Source organism: Ursus americanus, chromosome 1, assembly GCF_024610735.1.
Source record: "Ursus americanus isolate L20-20 chromosome 1, mUrsAme1.1.p, whole genome shotgun sequence".
Taxonomy (NCBI): Eukaryota; Metazoa; Chordata; class Mammalia; order Carnivora; family Ursidae; genus Ursus; species Ursus americanus.
Genome location: NC_142127.1, coordinates 14,815,501 through 14,831,595, shown reverse-complemented (window position 1 = coordinate 14,831,595; position 16,095 = coordinate 14,815,501). Strand labels below are relative to the sequence as shown.

General features: G+C 35.1%; 1 protein-coding gene across 1 annotated transcript in view; it reads left to right on the top strand.

Moving 5' to 3' along the window:
- ACTR3 (actin related protein 3) overlaps positions 1-16,095 on the top strand; it is a 61,323-nt gene that overhangs the window by 42,248 nt on the left and 2,980 nt on the right. The window contains exons 8-10 of the mRNA XM_045804067.2: positions 1,227-1,400; positions 12,040-12,132; positions 12,338-12,463. Coding sequence (XP_045660023.1) covers positions 1,227-1,400; positions 12,040-12,132; positions 12,338-12,463 — 393 coding nt within the window. The remainder of the gene's footprint in view (positions 1-1,226; positions 1,401-12,039; positions 12,133-12,337; positions 12,464-16,095) is intronic.

The window sequence follows — 16,095 nt, the reverse complement described above, 5'->3', positions numbered from 1 at the left end:
CATTGCTTTTTAAATTTATCATTTGCCAACATACCTTCAAAAATTTCATTGGGTTTCTCATGTATTTTCAATATGTGAAAGCAAAACTGCCCCAGCAAAAATAACTTTATTTGCCTATCTTTGTCTGATTATAGGGTTTCTTTCACTCTTCAAAGGTTAGGAATGAAAAGGAATTTACTACTTCCTAGTAGTAAAGGAATTATGAAATGGCTGCCAAAACTCACCCAATGGGTGACATCGAAATTAAATATGTAAAAAATTAACATGAATACTGCTTCAGCATCTTTGGGAACCCTGTGGAGTTTAAAAAAAATAACAAAAGCACGAAGGATTGAAATCTATTGTAGAGAATACGGATGCTCAGTCTCAGTGTCTTTTAAGAATTACCATTTCCATGTAATTCCTATTTCCAGCGTTTGGAGAAAGACGTTTGTCTTTTGTTTTCCATATTCTTTCCTTTTACATCTTTCAGTTATTAGTAATAATATTTGTATCCGTCATGGATTAGAATTCTTGATGTGCAAAAATATGTGAAATGTGTGTTTTTCTTTTAAAAAAAAATGGAACTTGGAATCAGGAGTCCGTAAATTGCAAAAAGAATGTTATAACCCATAACATTTTTGAATTGCATTTTTGTTGGAAACTTTTACCTAGGACTTATAACCAGATATGTAACAATTTAGCATTGCAGGTGATAGAGTAAAAAAGAATAGTTTTTACTTTCAGCCTCTTTTCTTTTGCTCATTTACTTTCATTTACTTAGACTATATTCAGTTTTGTTCCAGGAAGATATTAAGGATTAAGGGTCTATATTAATTTGTGGGTTATATCAACTATTATTTATTCTCCAGTTCTGTATTTATTTTATGTTTTCTTCTTTTTAGAATGCAAACTCCATTAATTATTGGAACGATATAAAACGTTGAATGACATTAATGAACGTTTTCATGAAATAACCTTGAGATAGTAGAGGTTGTCTCTTTAGCTGGTCAAGTCTTATTAAATTTATATATGAAGCCAGGAATTCGTGTAGGAGATGAGAGATGAGTTGTTTATTTGTACTAAACATAAACTACTGTCCTAACATAAAATTTTCTTCAGCTTAATTTCTTAATTTTATTTTCCTATGATATTTGTTCATTTGATTCTAGTTTACTGAAAATAAGTAATCCTTTTCTACTGTTCCTAAAACGAAGAAATAATTACTCATTTCTTTGTTCTCCTAGGAGCGCTATAGTTACGTCTGCCCAGATTTAGTAAAAGAATTTAACAAGTATGACACAGATGGATCAAAGTGGATTAAGCAATATACCGGAATCAATGCTATCTCAAAGAAAGAATTTTCTATTGATGTTGGGTATGAGAGATTCTTGGGACCTGAAATCTTTTTTCATCCAGAGGTTAGTTTTTTTTTTTTTCTTAGATGGAATTGTTTTGAAATATTCAGCAGAAATTATCAGTCAACCATAAGAAATTCAGGAAAGAGTTAATCTCAGGAACTTTCTTTTGTATACTAAAGTACTATAGTGAGTTATTTTCAAGAGGAAAAATTGCCTACGTTGAAATAGGCTAAAAAAGTTACTATTTTTCATATATTTAGAAAACTAAAACTTGTTTTTTTAATACTTGTGGCTTATGTGGGGTCATGGAAAAAGGGGAGCCCTAAAATTTATGACCATTTAATTAAGATATTTTCGGAAAAGTTCTAGAACTACCACTGCCCCCCATATAAAATAACCATTAAACCAAGAACCATTAGTTGACTATCATAACAAAATATTTATTAGCAAAATAGTTTTCTGTCTCTATGAAATGTTAGCAACATGCAGGTCTTATTAAATTCATGAAGTGTACGCTTTTAATAATGAAAAATTCTTTCAGTAATTTAGTATAAGAAATTCATTAATAAAAGAAATTTATAAATAGAATTACATTAAATGCCTACTGTGCTTATTCGGCATTAAAAACAGTTATTTTTTAATATTGTTTATTCACTTAGCAAATAGTAAATGAATATAATTTTCATGGTCGCAGTTTAAGTATGGAATATTTAAAGATGAAAAATTACTTTATGTTGCTCTTACTGAGCTCAGAGAATAAGGGAGATGAATATCTAAACAGGTATAGTTGCTTTAATAGATGCATGGATTTGGGGAGGGCATAGGAACAAAGAGCATCTAAGTCTGCTTGGGAGGACTAGGGAAACTTCTTAGAAGATGTGACATTTGGAACTGAGACTTAATGGGTGAATATGTATTTGTCAGGCAGGTATGTTAGGGGGAACATCTTTCTGACAGCCGAGATAGGCTGGGTAGAAGTCTGGGATAGGAGAGAGCTAGATAATAACATTATAAAGAAAGGGATTGGTAAGAGATAGGTGGTCATGAGGGACTGATATGCTGTAGAAAGGAGTTTACTGGATTCTGTAGTTGTGCAGAAATCTTTAGTGCAAATGACACAGATTTTTGTACGGTATTAGAAAGGTTACTCTGACTGCATTGGGTTGGATGGATTGAAACAGAGGTGTGAATTCTGTTGGAAAGAGGTGAGTTTATTGCAGTTTTCCAGATGAAGGATAAGTTATGTTAGGTCAATAAGAATGAGAAAGAGTTAAGAGAAAAGCAGTAGAATCAACATGACTTACTGATTACTTAGATGTGAGGAGAACAAGAATATGAAGAATCTGTGATGATTCCCATCTGTGTAACTTGAACAGCTGGATGTTGTGCTGTCCGCTGAAATTAGGAATACTGACAGGGAAGAATGAGTGAGGTAGAAACAGGAGATGAGTTTATTATGCCTCTTTAAAAAGGTTCAAAAATAGGGGTACCTGAGTGGCTCAGTCAGTTAAGCATCCAGCTCTTGAGTTCGGCTCAGGTCATGATCTCAGGGTGGTGAGATCGAGCCCTATGTCGGGCTCCACGCTGCTCTTGGAACTTGCTCAAGATTATCTCTCTCCCTCCCCTCCCCCAAATAAATAAATAAAAATTAAAAAAGATAAAAAGGTTCAAAAATGAACACTTGGGTTCTAAGTGTTGGGTTGTGTGTCTTGGAGTGAGCATAGATGTGAAGTCATCACCATATATAGCTCAAAGGAAGCGATTGGCCAGGGAGAGGATGTGGAGTGAGAAGAGGGGGAAGAATGGGGCCCTGTTGAACACTGACACTGTGGATGGAGGAGGAGAACCTACAGAGAATTTTGAAGGATACAGAAGGGGAGAAGCCACGCTAAGGGATTGTGCTCCGATTGAGAGAAGTGAATGTTTAAGGAGGGAGATTAAATAGTGCCAGTTGGCACATTGAGGTAATAGGGGAAACTGAGAGGTACTCATGGATTTTTAGTATCCAGATTATTGGTGCTCCTAGGAGAGCAACTGTAATGGAATGATGTGATAGAGGCAGTTTTTTGCATTTGAGAATCGACAGTGTGGGCATCCTGGGAGGTGGCTCTAAAACAAAAGCCTCCTGGCTACTCAGAACTGGTAAGAACTCAGTTGCAAGAATAAGGCTAAAGTTAGTTTTGTCTTTAAGAGGTATTACTCCAGTGATGTAGAGGTAAAGAGTTAAGTATGGATACAGGAAAATGTGGAGCTGGGAAGGGTAGAGGAGCAGATGGGTTCTTGAGTAAGTTCATTGTCACAGTGCATACTTCTATTCTTCATGAAGGGGAATCAAGTTACTGTGTTGGGAGAAGAGGTTGGATATCAAGTTGAGGGCTGAGAGAGAACAGTAAATTTTATAATCACTAGTGAGGAGAATTGAGAGGGTGACTATTTTAATAGTACTGGGGACTCTAACTATGGAAGTTAGAGACCCAGAACTTTAAGTCATATAATATTCTTTTCCCTCCCAGGCAGTTGTGGAAAAGGAACAAAGGGTTTTGACAAGGCAGAGGTTAAAGTGTTGCAGCATACAGGAAAGAGCCAGAATCCGAAAGGTGTGAGTTACTTAGGGTTAGTGAAGCATATGGGCAGGGATTGGAGATGATGATGAATTGGCATATAGCTGTAAATTAGGAGCAAAGGAGTGAGCACCTGGGATAAGGCATTGTGGTCAGACAAGTATATGGATGTTTTAAGGCTTTAGAGAGCACATTTTCTTAGCAGTCTTTAACATAAAAATTCATAAAAGGGTATATGTGCATAGTTTTAAAAGTCATACATAACACTGACCAGCTTAAACAAAAACAGCAGCTCCTCAGCCTCCACCCCTACTCTGTCACTCTTTCTGTGTTCTGCGGAGCATTCACTAGTTCTCACTTAGCCCGCGCTCTTGGTAATTACCTCCACATTTGCAAATATTTGTCATCTTGATTTCTTGGCATAGCAATGTTAAGTATTTTATCTACCAACTTCCTTTTAGGTTAGTTGATATTTCCTTAGACCCTCTTCCCTTAGCCTGTCCGTATGTTACGTTATAGTTATTAGCTAAATCAGTAGTTTTACAGTATAGAAATAGTATTATACCTGTTAATGTTTTTTGCTTTTGAGGCAAAATTGTAATATTGTAAATTTTTTCTCTTGAAATTGAGCATTTCCTAAATTTTTGCCTCATTTCTTCATTTGTGTCATTTTCTCTTTGTTCATTTATTTCATTTATTCATTGAGGGTTTTGTTTTTTTTGTTTGTTTGTTTTGTTTTTTTTAAAGATTTTATTTATTTATTCGACAGAGATAGAGACAGCCAGCGAGAGAGGGAACACAAGCAGGGGGAGTGGGAGAGGAAGAAGCAGGCTCATATAGCAGAGGAGCCTGATGCGGGGCTCGATCCCATAACGCTGGGATCACGCCCTGAGCCGAAGGCAGACGCTTAACCGCTGTGCCACCCAGGCGCCCCTATTCATTGAGGTTTTAATTAACTGTCTGTTTTTACAAGATCTGGTAGGGATCCTGGGCATCTCACTATTTCTATATAGAGAAATTAACAGTTTTTTAAAAACCTTATTTTACTTTTCCTTGTGTGGTTTCTTATCCTTTCAATTTGGGGGACTTCAGGGTGAACAGATTGACTTCTTAGCAGTATATCCCTCTGGAAGCACTTAGGATATAACATTGTTTTTTTTGTCTTCCAAACGGGAAGACATTCTTGGGCATTTATCCTTTCTTGTAATTTCCTTTTGTCATTTTAGTAATGATTTAAGAAGATAGATAACCACGCAGCTGGCGGTCAGGTCACATTTTCCTCTGGGGTCATATATATGTGAGCTGCTGAAATTGAATGGATTAGAGGTTATGGGTTAAGGAACATCAATTAAAGTTGAAATACTGGAGAGAGATACTAAACCTCCGAGTGGAGGACAGGAATTAGAGAATTACAGAAGATCCAAAACCAAAGTCCTAGATGAATAGGATCATTATCACAGGATAGATAATAGCATGGGAGGTAAGAGAAATCTTGGATTTTAAAGGAAGAAGTGTGGAATACTCTTTACAGACATCCTCAGCTAAGGTTGTGATGGTCTTAAAAAACCTTTGACACATTAGATAACATAAATAAACTGTGGTGTTTTGGTTGTGTCGTGTTGCTTAGGAAAAGGATAGTTGTCTGGATGTCAGTTTACCTTGTTGCTAATGTTTCATATGTAATTTTTTTCTATTTAAGTAATTTTTATCATTTGATATATCAGGTTTTCTTCATTAAGTTTTTTAAAAAAACATCTTTACTCTCTATAGCATTTTTTTCTTTGTAAATAATTTCTTCTGTGAGAAATCCATGTTTTTCTCTTCTTCAGAGTTGTTTTTTAAAATCAGTTTATGTATATGCACATTGTTTAAAAGTCCTAGTTATTGAAATCCTAAGAGAAACTAGGAGTACCCTGCATACTTCTCTCCCTATTTTTTTTTCCCTAGAGATAAGCACTTCAACCTTTTTTTAGTTTATTCTTTTGGTGAGTGCCTCCATAGCTACAAATTGGTTTGGTTGCATTGCAACTTCAAGTTTTTTTCAGTTTTAGTCATTTTCTATCAGTTTCCAGCTATGGAGGAAGAGGATTGCCTTTTCTCTCTTTTTTTGCCACGACAAACGGTACCTTTCCATACCTTTATGTCCCAATAATTACATTATAATTTCAATTAAGTAAAAATTCAGTGCTTACATTTTTGTGAACACAAATTGTAATCAGATCTTGTGAACACAAATTCTAATCAGATCTGAGTCATGCAGTTTACCATGAAATATTTTCCTGTCCTCTATTTTGTTTGTCATGGAAAACAATAACTTATTTGCTTAGTTTTAAAATAATGATCCTTAGGGGCACCTGGGTGGCTCAGCCGTTAAGCGTCTGCCTTCGGCTCAGGGCGTGATCCCGGCGTTCTGGGATTGAGCCCCGCATCGGGTTCCTCCGCTGGGAGCCTGCTTCTTCCTCTCCCACTCCCCCTGCTTGTGTTCCCTCTCTCGCTGGCTGTCTCTATCTCTGTCAAATAAATAAATAAAATCTTTAAAAAAAAAATAAATAATGACCCTTAATTCACCTCTAAACTCTATCCGCCAGTTTTATAACTGTCTTCTCAGGATATTCAGATGCATAGGGTTTTATAATCAATTTAATATTCCAGAGCATGTGTCACATCCCAGTATGAACCTGTTTCCTTCTGCACCTGGTACAGAGTTATGTTCCTTCACCATTATTGTGGGGATTCCTGTTGCCTCTCAGTTAAATCCCTCTTCCCTCTGTCCCATATCTTTCTCTTTCTTTATTTTGGTGGAGATCATTTCCCATTGGGGTTCCTGATAAAAAGGGCACGTGAGGGATGAAATTTCAAGACCTTGCATGTCTGAAAATGTATTCATTTTATCTTCATACTTGTCTGATAATTTGGGTATTGAATTCTAGATTGTAAATCATTTTTTCCCCCAGCATTTTGAAGCCTTAGCTTAGTTGCTTCCTGTTACAAATTGAAGTAAAAAACTGTTCTGATTTCTAAACCTTGTATAGGACCTGCTTTTTTTCTTTCCAGATACTTGTAGATTGTCACTTTGTTCCCCTAACATTCCGATGTGCTCTCTGTTTTCTCTTCTAGTTGTATTTTTTCTTTTTATTCCACTCTCTATGTGATTTCTTAAGTTTTACCTTCTGAACCTTCTATTGAGTTTATTTTCTGTTAATGTACCTAATTTTCAAGGGCTTCCCCCTCATCTGCTCTTGAATATTCCTTTTTTTATGCTGCTCTGTTCTTGTTTCATGATTGCATATCTTCTGGCTCTCTGAGGATGTTGGTCTAGGTTTTTCGAAGTGTTGTTCTTTCTGCATAGTCTCTTTCTTCCAGGTTGCTTTTCTCTTTGTTTTGATTCCTGTATTTTTCATGCTAGAGATTTTTGGGAGCCACTCATTTAAGAAGGGGACACTAAAAACCTGATTGGAAATCAGAGCTTTGTGGGTAGGGCTTGTTGACTGTGGCCTTTTCTTTGGAGGAATGCCCTATATGTGTTTCCTTAGATCATTTCGGATAGTCCGATTCCTAAGAAGATAGCTGCCTGGAGGGTAGAGGTTGGCAGCCGAATGGGGAAGAGGGGAAAGAGGGTCGTCGGCATTTGTGTGTCAACAATAGGCTGTGTACCTTCACTTAAAAGCCTCCAACTTTCATTCCTTTCAGCCATGTATAAGAGTCCGGGGCTCTCTAATTTATTCCCTTTAGAGAATGGATAAGCCACCTTTCTCCTTGAATGAGGAGGAGGCATTTCATAGACTTCTTTGGTTGGGATCTGTGACTTTAATTGCTTTTCACAGAGACTTTCAGCCAGTGTTCTTTCCTGTCCTTCTTCTACCTCACTTTCAGTGCTAACAGGTACAGCCAGTTCTTGGGGGCGGGGGGGATAGTAAACAGCCTTATTCTTGGCTTTCCCTACTGATGACTTACTAAGTGTTTTGGAGGGAGTGCATGGTCTTGTCCATCTGCTTTCCAGATTCCAGTTTGCCAAATTTTCTTGCTGTTTCTTCTTGTTCTGTTCTCTCCATACATTTGGGATTATTCCTTTTTTAAAAAAAATCTTTATTGGTGCTTTCAGTAGAGAGAACAAGTTGGGATATGTGTGCTCAGTTCACCATGTTTTTCCAGAATAGACCTTTTTTTCCTTTTTTTCTTTTTTTGTATCATATGAACTGTGTCACTTCCCAAGTGAATTTTAAGATTCTGTCTTCTGTAGTTCTAGATATTTCTGTGTCAGAGTTCCTCTGTCATTTGAAAGATTCACTCTGTTTTTTGTTTTGGCTAGATGAAAGTGTAGGTATCTAAACTTGGACACTGAAGATACCCTGTATGAAAGAGTAGGGATATTTATTTTTTGAATTGCTAAATTCATCACAAATGCTTGAAAGGAGTATTTTTAGAAGGAATGGGCTTGGCACTCTTTTTTTTTTTTTAAGGAAATTTAAATTTTTTTGACGAAGCCATTTGAACTGCTTTGTATACTTGGGTGTATTCTTTATAAATTTTTCAGAAGAGAGAAAAGATACTCCTCCCTTGATAGTCACTTGTAGTAGTATTAAGACCTGACTAGAGAGCATTTAGAGGCAAGACTACTCCTTTTGTTGAAAATGAAAACAAAAGGCCTAAATATTCTTAGTGGGGACCCTAGGTTCAGCATAGTCAAGTATTGAGTAACCTACAACAATTTATTGTTAATTCTTACTCTTTTCCTTCATTTATTTACTAAGTAGCCATTGTTTGCTGCTTTACTACATATTCTACTCCTTTTCACCTGGGATTCTATATAGCACAGTACTCCCTCAGCTTTTTGTGAAGATGTATTCAAATCAGACTTAATTTCTTTCTAAATCAGAATATCTGTGGATAGATTCAGAGTATGTGAGTATTTAAAGGTTGTATAAATTCTTTCTTTTGTATGTTCTTGATTAAAAATTGCTACGAGAAGGACATAGCACAGGAATGAGTGACCCCGTTCCTGCCTTTTACTTGCTCATGTTGTAGCAGATAAACTGTTTCAGAGGTTAAGGAAAGAATTATGGGAGGTTAATCTCTTGAGCACACGCATTCCTCTGTGTGTGTGTGTGTGTGTGTGTGTGCGTGCGTGCATGTGTGTTTGTGTGTGTGTGTGTTGTTTAGGTAAATATTGAAGAAGTATGGTTAACAAAGACAGTTTAGAGAATTTGTAAGTTCTATATTGATAAGTTGATAAGATACTATATTAAGATATATAGACCATATATTTTCTATCAAATTGTTAATGTTCTTTGTCCACATTTTAGGGATTAAATCTCGTGACGGGGTCTCAGGTTGAAGTATCATGGGATCATAAAAGCATGTTTTGAGAATTTAAGTTTCCTTGGAAATTTCATAGTCTGAAACCTAGAGAGTTTCTACAAATCACAAAATAAAATTTTCAGGATTCTAATTCTGTTGCTAATTATAGTTAATTGTGGACTGAGCCATTCCTTGCCTGTAAACTAAGCTTGTCTATAAATGGCATATAGAGCCAATCAAATTGAGTTATATTTTCCCATTTTCCCACAGAAATACAATATGGACTACTTCTGACAGGTAGAACAAATAGTCTGTAGGTTGGGTTTTCAAGGTTCGGTATGAGCCACATTTCTATACTCACTCTTAGGTATTCATTATCCCTAGGAATTCTGTATCCCTGTTAAGGTTTCTTATGTGCACTCTTCAACATGCTTCAAAAAGATAGATGTTGGCCGCCATTTTTTTTTTCTCTTACTATGATAATAGAAGTCAGTGGAATCGTTGTTGGGGATATTTTACTTTATCTAAATTAAAATATATCATTATGCTTCATCACTTAAGTAACATTATCTCTTTTCATTGTATGCCCAGACTCTTAATGACTTCAAACTGATCTTTAAAACTGGAAAAAATTGGCACATCCCTAATAGTTACCAGTCAAGTTACAGAATCAGTTTAACAAACAAAGGAATGTTGTCTCTCCCATTAGACAGCCTAATGGGAAAAATGAGAGGCCAAGAGAGGTGGTTGGCAACCCATTTTCTAGACAGTTACTTTAAATTTTGTTCATTTGAATAAAATAGACTTGCTATTTCGACAAAATAAAGCTAAATTTTGACCTTTTATTTTTACCTAGGAAAAATTCCATGTAGCATTTCCTTCCCAATTTTAAAGAGTAATAGATGGCCACTTACATATATTTTTGAAAATTAGGTCTTTGTTTCAGAATACAAGTTTAATTCTGAGATCTAATATTTTATTTATGTATATAAATTTATATACATATATGTATATATATAAATATTTATAGTTCCTCTCAGGAAATATACAGTATGATTTTGGAGGGTCATTGGCATGCATATAAAAATAAATGATGGGGAAGAAAGGGAGCCTTCCTTAATCTTATTTCTCCTTGTATAAGGCCTGTTGTTGTATATAAAATTTTTTTAAAAATTTATTTTTTTTAACCTCATTCTATTTCCATAATGATTGAAGCTGTCAAACTGCTTTCCATTTCAAACCTACCTTATCCAGTCTGTTAAAAAATTTTGAAAAGTTTTGTGTAATACATGTACCTTCCATTCCAAATAAATACATACTAGTATTTTAATATTTATCATATTGAGATCTTATTTTAAGAAATAAAATATTACAAGGGGTATCTTAACTTCCTCAGACCTTTTCCTTTGTCTATTTGGTTTCCATCCTTTCTTTTCCCTCCTGAGGGGAGTTGCTGTCATAAATTTAGTGTATATCCAGCTTATATTTTAAACTCTATATGTATTTACAGAAACATATTTTTAAAGGATTTACATAAATGGAATCACTCAAGTTTTTTTGAAGTTAGCTTTTTTAAAAAATGAGTTTTGCTTTTGAGTGTCAGCTATTTGGAAATAGTTTAACTATGGTATGTCATTATGTGAGTATACAGTTTATTCTCGTTATTCATAGTAGATACTCTATATAAAGTTGCTATGGACGCCAAATTAGCGAATACTGAACCATTGCTCGTAGGGGGAAACAGGGTTAGGTTCTTTGAGCCTTAGGTTACAGCACTTGTCAGGAACGTAGAACCTTGTTTTATTTGTGTTTCTGTTTAAAGACACACTATTTAATATATATCGTTGATTTATTAGCACTGATCCCACGGCCAGCAACAGCACTGTGACTCATGTCTGAGTGAACCTTATCTAAAACTGTATTTTCTCCATGACACATATCACAGCCTTAAGCTTAGGAACAGTAGATAGCATTTTGGCACTACTATGGTTGGGGACCTATTTATTTATTTATTCATTCATTCATTCATTCATCCATCCAGCCATCCATCCATCCATTCTTATTTATTTATTTTTATATTTATTTATTTATTTATTTGATTTTAAGATCTTTTATTTATTTGAGAGGGAGAGAGACAGATTAAGTAAGAGCATAGGAGCAGAGGGGTAGGGAGAAGCAGACTCCCCACCAAGCAGGGAGCTCGATGATTCAGGGCTCTATCCCAGGACGCTAGGATCATGACCTGAACTGAAGGCAGATGCCCAACCTCCTGAGTCACCTGGGCGCCCTGGGGACCCTTTTAAATAGCAAAATCACCCACAAAATGTGGAAACTGTGGCACTAAATAAATCATGAAAAGGACACTTATATATACATACATACATATATATACATATATATATACACACACACACACACACTTATATATATATACTTATATATATATACTTACATATATACTTATATATACTTATAGTATAAAAGCTGAAATGAGAAGACTGAACATTTCCTTGTTTGACCTCAACTACGAATGTGTCGGTCAACTCAAATTTTCAGAGCTCGGCTCGTGTGCATGTCTACAGATTTTTACCAGCTCATGGTATATGTGTGGTTTTACATTTTTGCTATTCTGATGGTTATGAAATGGTATATATCATCATTACTGTAATTTGATTTCTTCTGAAATCTCTGATTTCAGTGTCTTTAATTTTGAATTAGAGACCAGAATTTATGTTTGTAAAAAGTTTTTGTTTTTGGAAACTTTCTTAATTTTTTATTGTGATATTTAAGTTAGTAATGATCTAATCTCTGTCATATGTCCACCTTTACTTACTTTTCAGTTTGCTAATCCAGACTTTACTCAACCTATCTCAGAAGTTGTAGATGAAGTAATTCAGAATTGCCCTATTGATGTCAGACGTCCTCTCTACAAGGTCAGTATTTACAGCAAAATTGTTCAGGGTCATACTTTTAAAAAACTTCTTTATTTTTCTGTCCATTGTTGAATATTAAATTAAAAACCCTCTCTTCAAAAGCCTATGATAGGATTTTAGTACTGTTTCTTATGTCTTTAAAATTTTTCTCTTTCTCTCTAAGTAAAAGTCATACTTACTTATTTATTTTTCTCCACTAATATAGAATATTGTCCTCTCTGGAGGTTCAACCATGTTCAGGGACTTTGGACGTCGCTTGCAAAGAGATTTGAAAAGAACTGTAGATGCCAGGCTGAAATTAAGTGAGGAATTGAGTGGTGGCAGATTGAAGGTTGGTTTTCTCAGTTATTGGTGGGAGGTTTGAGGGTGCCTTGATTATTGCAGTGGGGATGGGAAATGTCTGTCAACTTTTGCTTTTATTTAGGAAAATAAGAGGATTTTTATCAGGCTTTCTAATGGAAAGTAGTTAATCATATTGAGATCTTATTTTAAGAAAATATTACCGAAAGAGTACCTTACCTTCCTCAGACCTTTTCCTTTCTCTGTTTGGTTTCCATCCTTTCTTTTTCCTCCAGAGGGTAGCTGCTGTCATGAATTTAGTGTATATCCAGTTCATGTTTTTATCTGTGCATGTATTCACAAAAACATATATTTTTAAAGGATTTACATATATGGAATCATTCAAGAATGTCATGTCTATGATATTCTTGGTCATTTGATTCCTCTAGGATATTATCAACATTTCTGGAAGATATTCTTAGTCTGTGTGAGTGACATTTTTTCATATGTCTCTCACAGATAACATAGAGAATTCCTCGCATACTCTAGGGATAATATTCCGTAAGGATCCACACAATTTTAAATAGCAGTACAAGAAAGCTGAGTTGAGAGGGAAGCTGATGTTGTGGGGTCAAGCCTGCTTGCACAGACTCACTGTAGCCTCACCCACAGTAGCCTCACAGTGTGAAATCAAGTGTGGTTTAGCAGAAGTAACTTTTCTTTTACATGTCCTGGACTTCAGGTTTGCTGTCAGAATCAAAATTAATTTTAAATTCTCAGATATCTGCTTTCTATATTTATGAGACAGTTTTTCAGTAAATGTCATGTTTCATCCTTTTTCAGTGTAGAATATTGAGGCAAAACATTGATTTAGAGGATACATTTCTAAATAAAAACATTTTATTCAACTTGAAAAATTATCAAGAATTAGGGTTTCATCTGAGACTGCTAGTCATTCAAAATTACTTAAAAGTAAAATACAATCCTCTAGGGTTTGCCGCTTGTTTAGAAATCGCATGACAGCTGACTGTTTTCAGCCCCTAAATTTTGATTATCTTAAACTTATCCCTTGGAGTGCAGTAAAAAAATATGTTTAGGTAGTTGTTTCGTTTGTAATGGACTCATTATAGATACGTGAAATGAAACAAATGCTGTTTTTGAGTGTAGTAGTTTAGTAAAGTAAAAATTTAATATTTTTAGGCTTCTTGTGCATTTCAAATAAGAAATGAATTTTTTTTCCTGCAATGATATCAGCACTGTACTGACATTAATGATACAGGAGAGAGAAATCCAGTTTACTGGAGGACTCTGCCTCCCTTTTTTATTTTACTTGATATTTTTATGGATCTTCATAACATTTTTATATATCTGTATCTAAATCTGGCTTTGTTCCCTTTCAATCTGTATTTTTAATGGCAACTAAATAATTTTCTTAACAAAAATAAGCCATTTTTTATGACATGTAAATATTTTTAAACTTTTTCTTTTGAAATAATTTCGTACTTACAGAAAAGGTACAAAACCTAATAGAAGGAATTCCTATATATAGTTCAGCTAGATTCTCCAAATGTTAGCATTTTATATTTGCTTTATCGATATCTGTAAAGATATGTACATATACAAATATACACATATACCTATACATGCAAATATTTTTTTCTGAACTATTTGAGAATGAGTTGAAAATATAATATCCCATCACCCCTAAATACTTTAGTGCGTATGTCCCGAAACAGGACATTACAATTGTCAAAAATCACAAAATTAGCCTTGATACAATAAAAAAAATCTAGTTAATAGACCTGATTCAGGTTTCACCACTTCTGCCATTATTGTCCTTAAAAGGGGGAAAAAAACGTATTTTTTTCTGGTCTAGAATCCAATTTAGGACCACATGTTTGAATTAGTTTTTTTGTACCTTCGATCTGGAATAAGTACTCAAGTCTTCTTTTCTCTTTCGTTCTTTCCTTTCTTTTCTTTCTTTCTTTCTTTTAAAGAGTTTATTCATTTTAGAGCGAGAGAGCAAGTGCTCTTGAATGGAGAGGGCTAGTGGGGGAGGGAGAGGGAGAAAGAATCTGAAGCAGACTCCATACTGAGCGCAGAGTCCCACACAAGGCTCAATTCCACGACTGCAAGATCATGACCTTAGCTGAAAACCGGAGTTGGGCACTCAACTGACAGAACCACCCTGGTGCCCCTTTTTTGTCTTTCTTATTTAACCGTAGTGTTTTTGAAGAATACAGGCCATTTATTTTACAGAATGTTTCTCAATTTGTGATTGGTATTTCCTCTTGGTCAGTTAGGTTCAGATTATGTACTTTTGTCAGTAATACCACAGGAATAATGTTGTTTCTTTTCTTAGTGCATTATATCACTAGACACATTGTATAATTTATCCCAGATGTTAATTTTGATCAGTTGGTTAAAAGTTGTGTCTGCTGGGTTTCTAAACTAATAATAACTAAAAATAGTTATTATTTTTTCTTTATGTGTGATAAGAATCCTATGGGAAGGTACTTTCAGACTGTGCAGCTATCCTGTTTCTTATCAAACTTTCAACCACTGGTTTTAACATCCATTTTTCTTTCCTAAAATAGTTACCACTGCATAGTAGTTGCCAACTGGTATTTTGCAAATTCCATCATTCCTTCTATGGTTTTTAGTTTCATTTTACTGTAAGAAGACGAGTTTTCCCTTCTTCACTCATTCATTCAGTCATACCTCTATAAAAACCTGATTTCTCATATTATTCTTCAGGCTGTATTATCATTGTGATAAAATATCAACGTATCATTAATACTATTAATATCTTTAATTTTGATGTTCAAATTTTCTCAGATTTGGCCATTGCGAGCCATTAAAGGTGGCTTTTTGTCCTTTTGATGTGGCCCTAGTATTCTTTAGGCTCTTTGCTACTCTTTGACACAGCAAAATAATTCAGGTTCATCTTGTACTTTCTGTTCTCCAGTATTAGAATCAGCCTTTTTTTTTTTTTTCCCCTGAGACACCCTTGTTCCTTTTAGTGGAAAATGCTATTAAGGAACTGAATTTTGGACACTAGGTATATTCATTGTTATTGAAGGTCACTACCTCAGGCCTTCTTGGGAGTCAGAACTAGGATGTGTTTGTGTGCATGCACATACAAACTCATCTGCATCCAGTTTTGTATTTATATAAATTAAAAACTCTTAATTCATAGTGATACTGTTAGTTCCAGAATACCAGAAGTTCATTGTGGCCTTCCACTTTTCCATATTTTTAATGCTCTTGTCTGACAGTGAGAAACTTGACTTATCTACATTTATGTTTTTGCTCAAACTGGAATACGTATTATAGTGGTTTCAGAACTGTTAATCCATACCAGTGAGAAATATAGTAACTGGAGTTCAAAAGAATTTTTTAGAAAGATTTATTTATTTGAGAAGGAGGCTGAGGGAGGGGCAGAGGGAGAGTCCTAAGCAGAGTCTACACTGAGCATGGAGGCCAAGGCGGGGCTAGATTTCTTGACCCTTAGATTATGACCTGAGCTGAAACCAAGAGTCAGAGGCTTAACCCACTGTGCCACTCAGGCCCCCCTCCTTAGTTTTTATCTTAAGAGGGCATAGTCATAAGTGTGTGGTTATTGTTTTGTTTTGTTTCAATAAAATTAGCTTAATTTGTTTCTCTGTTTTGCTTTATGTGCAT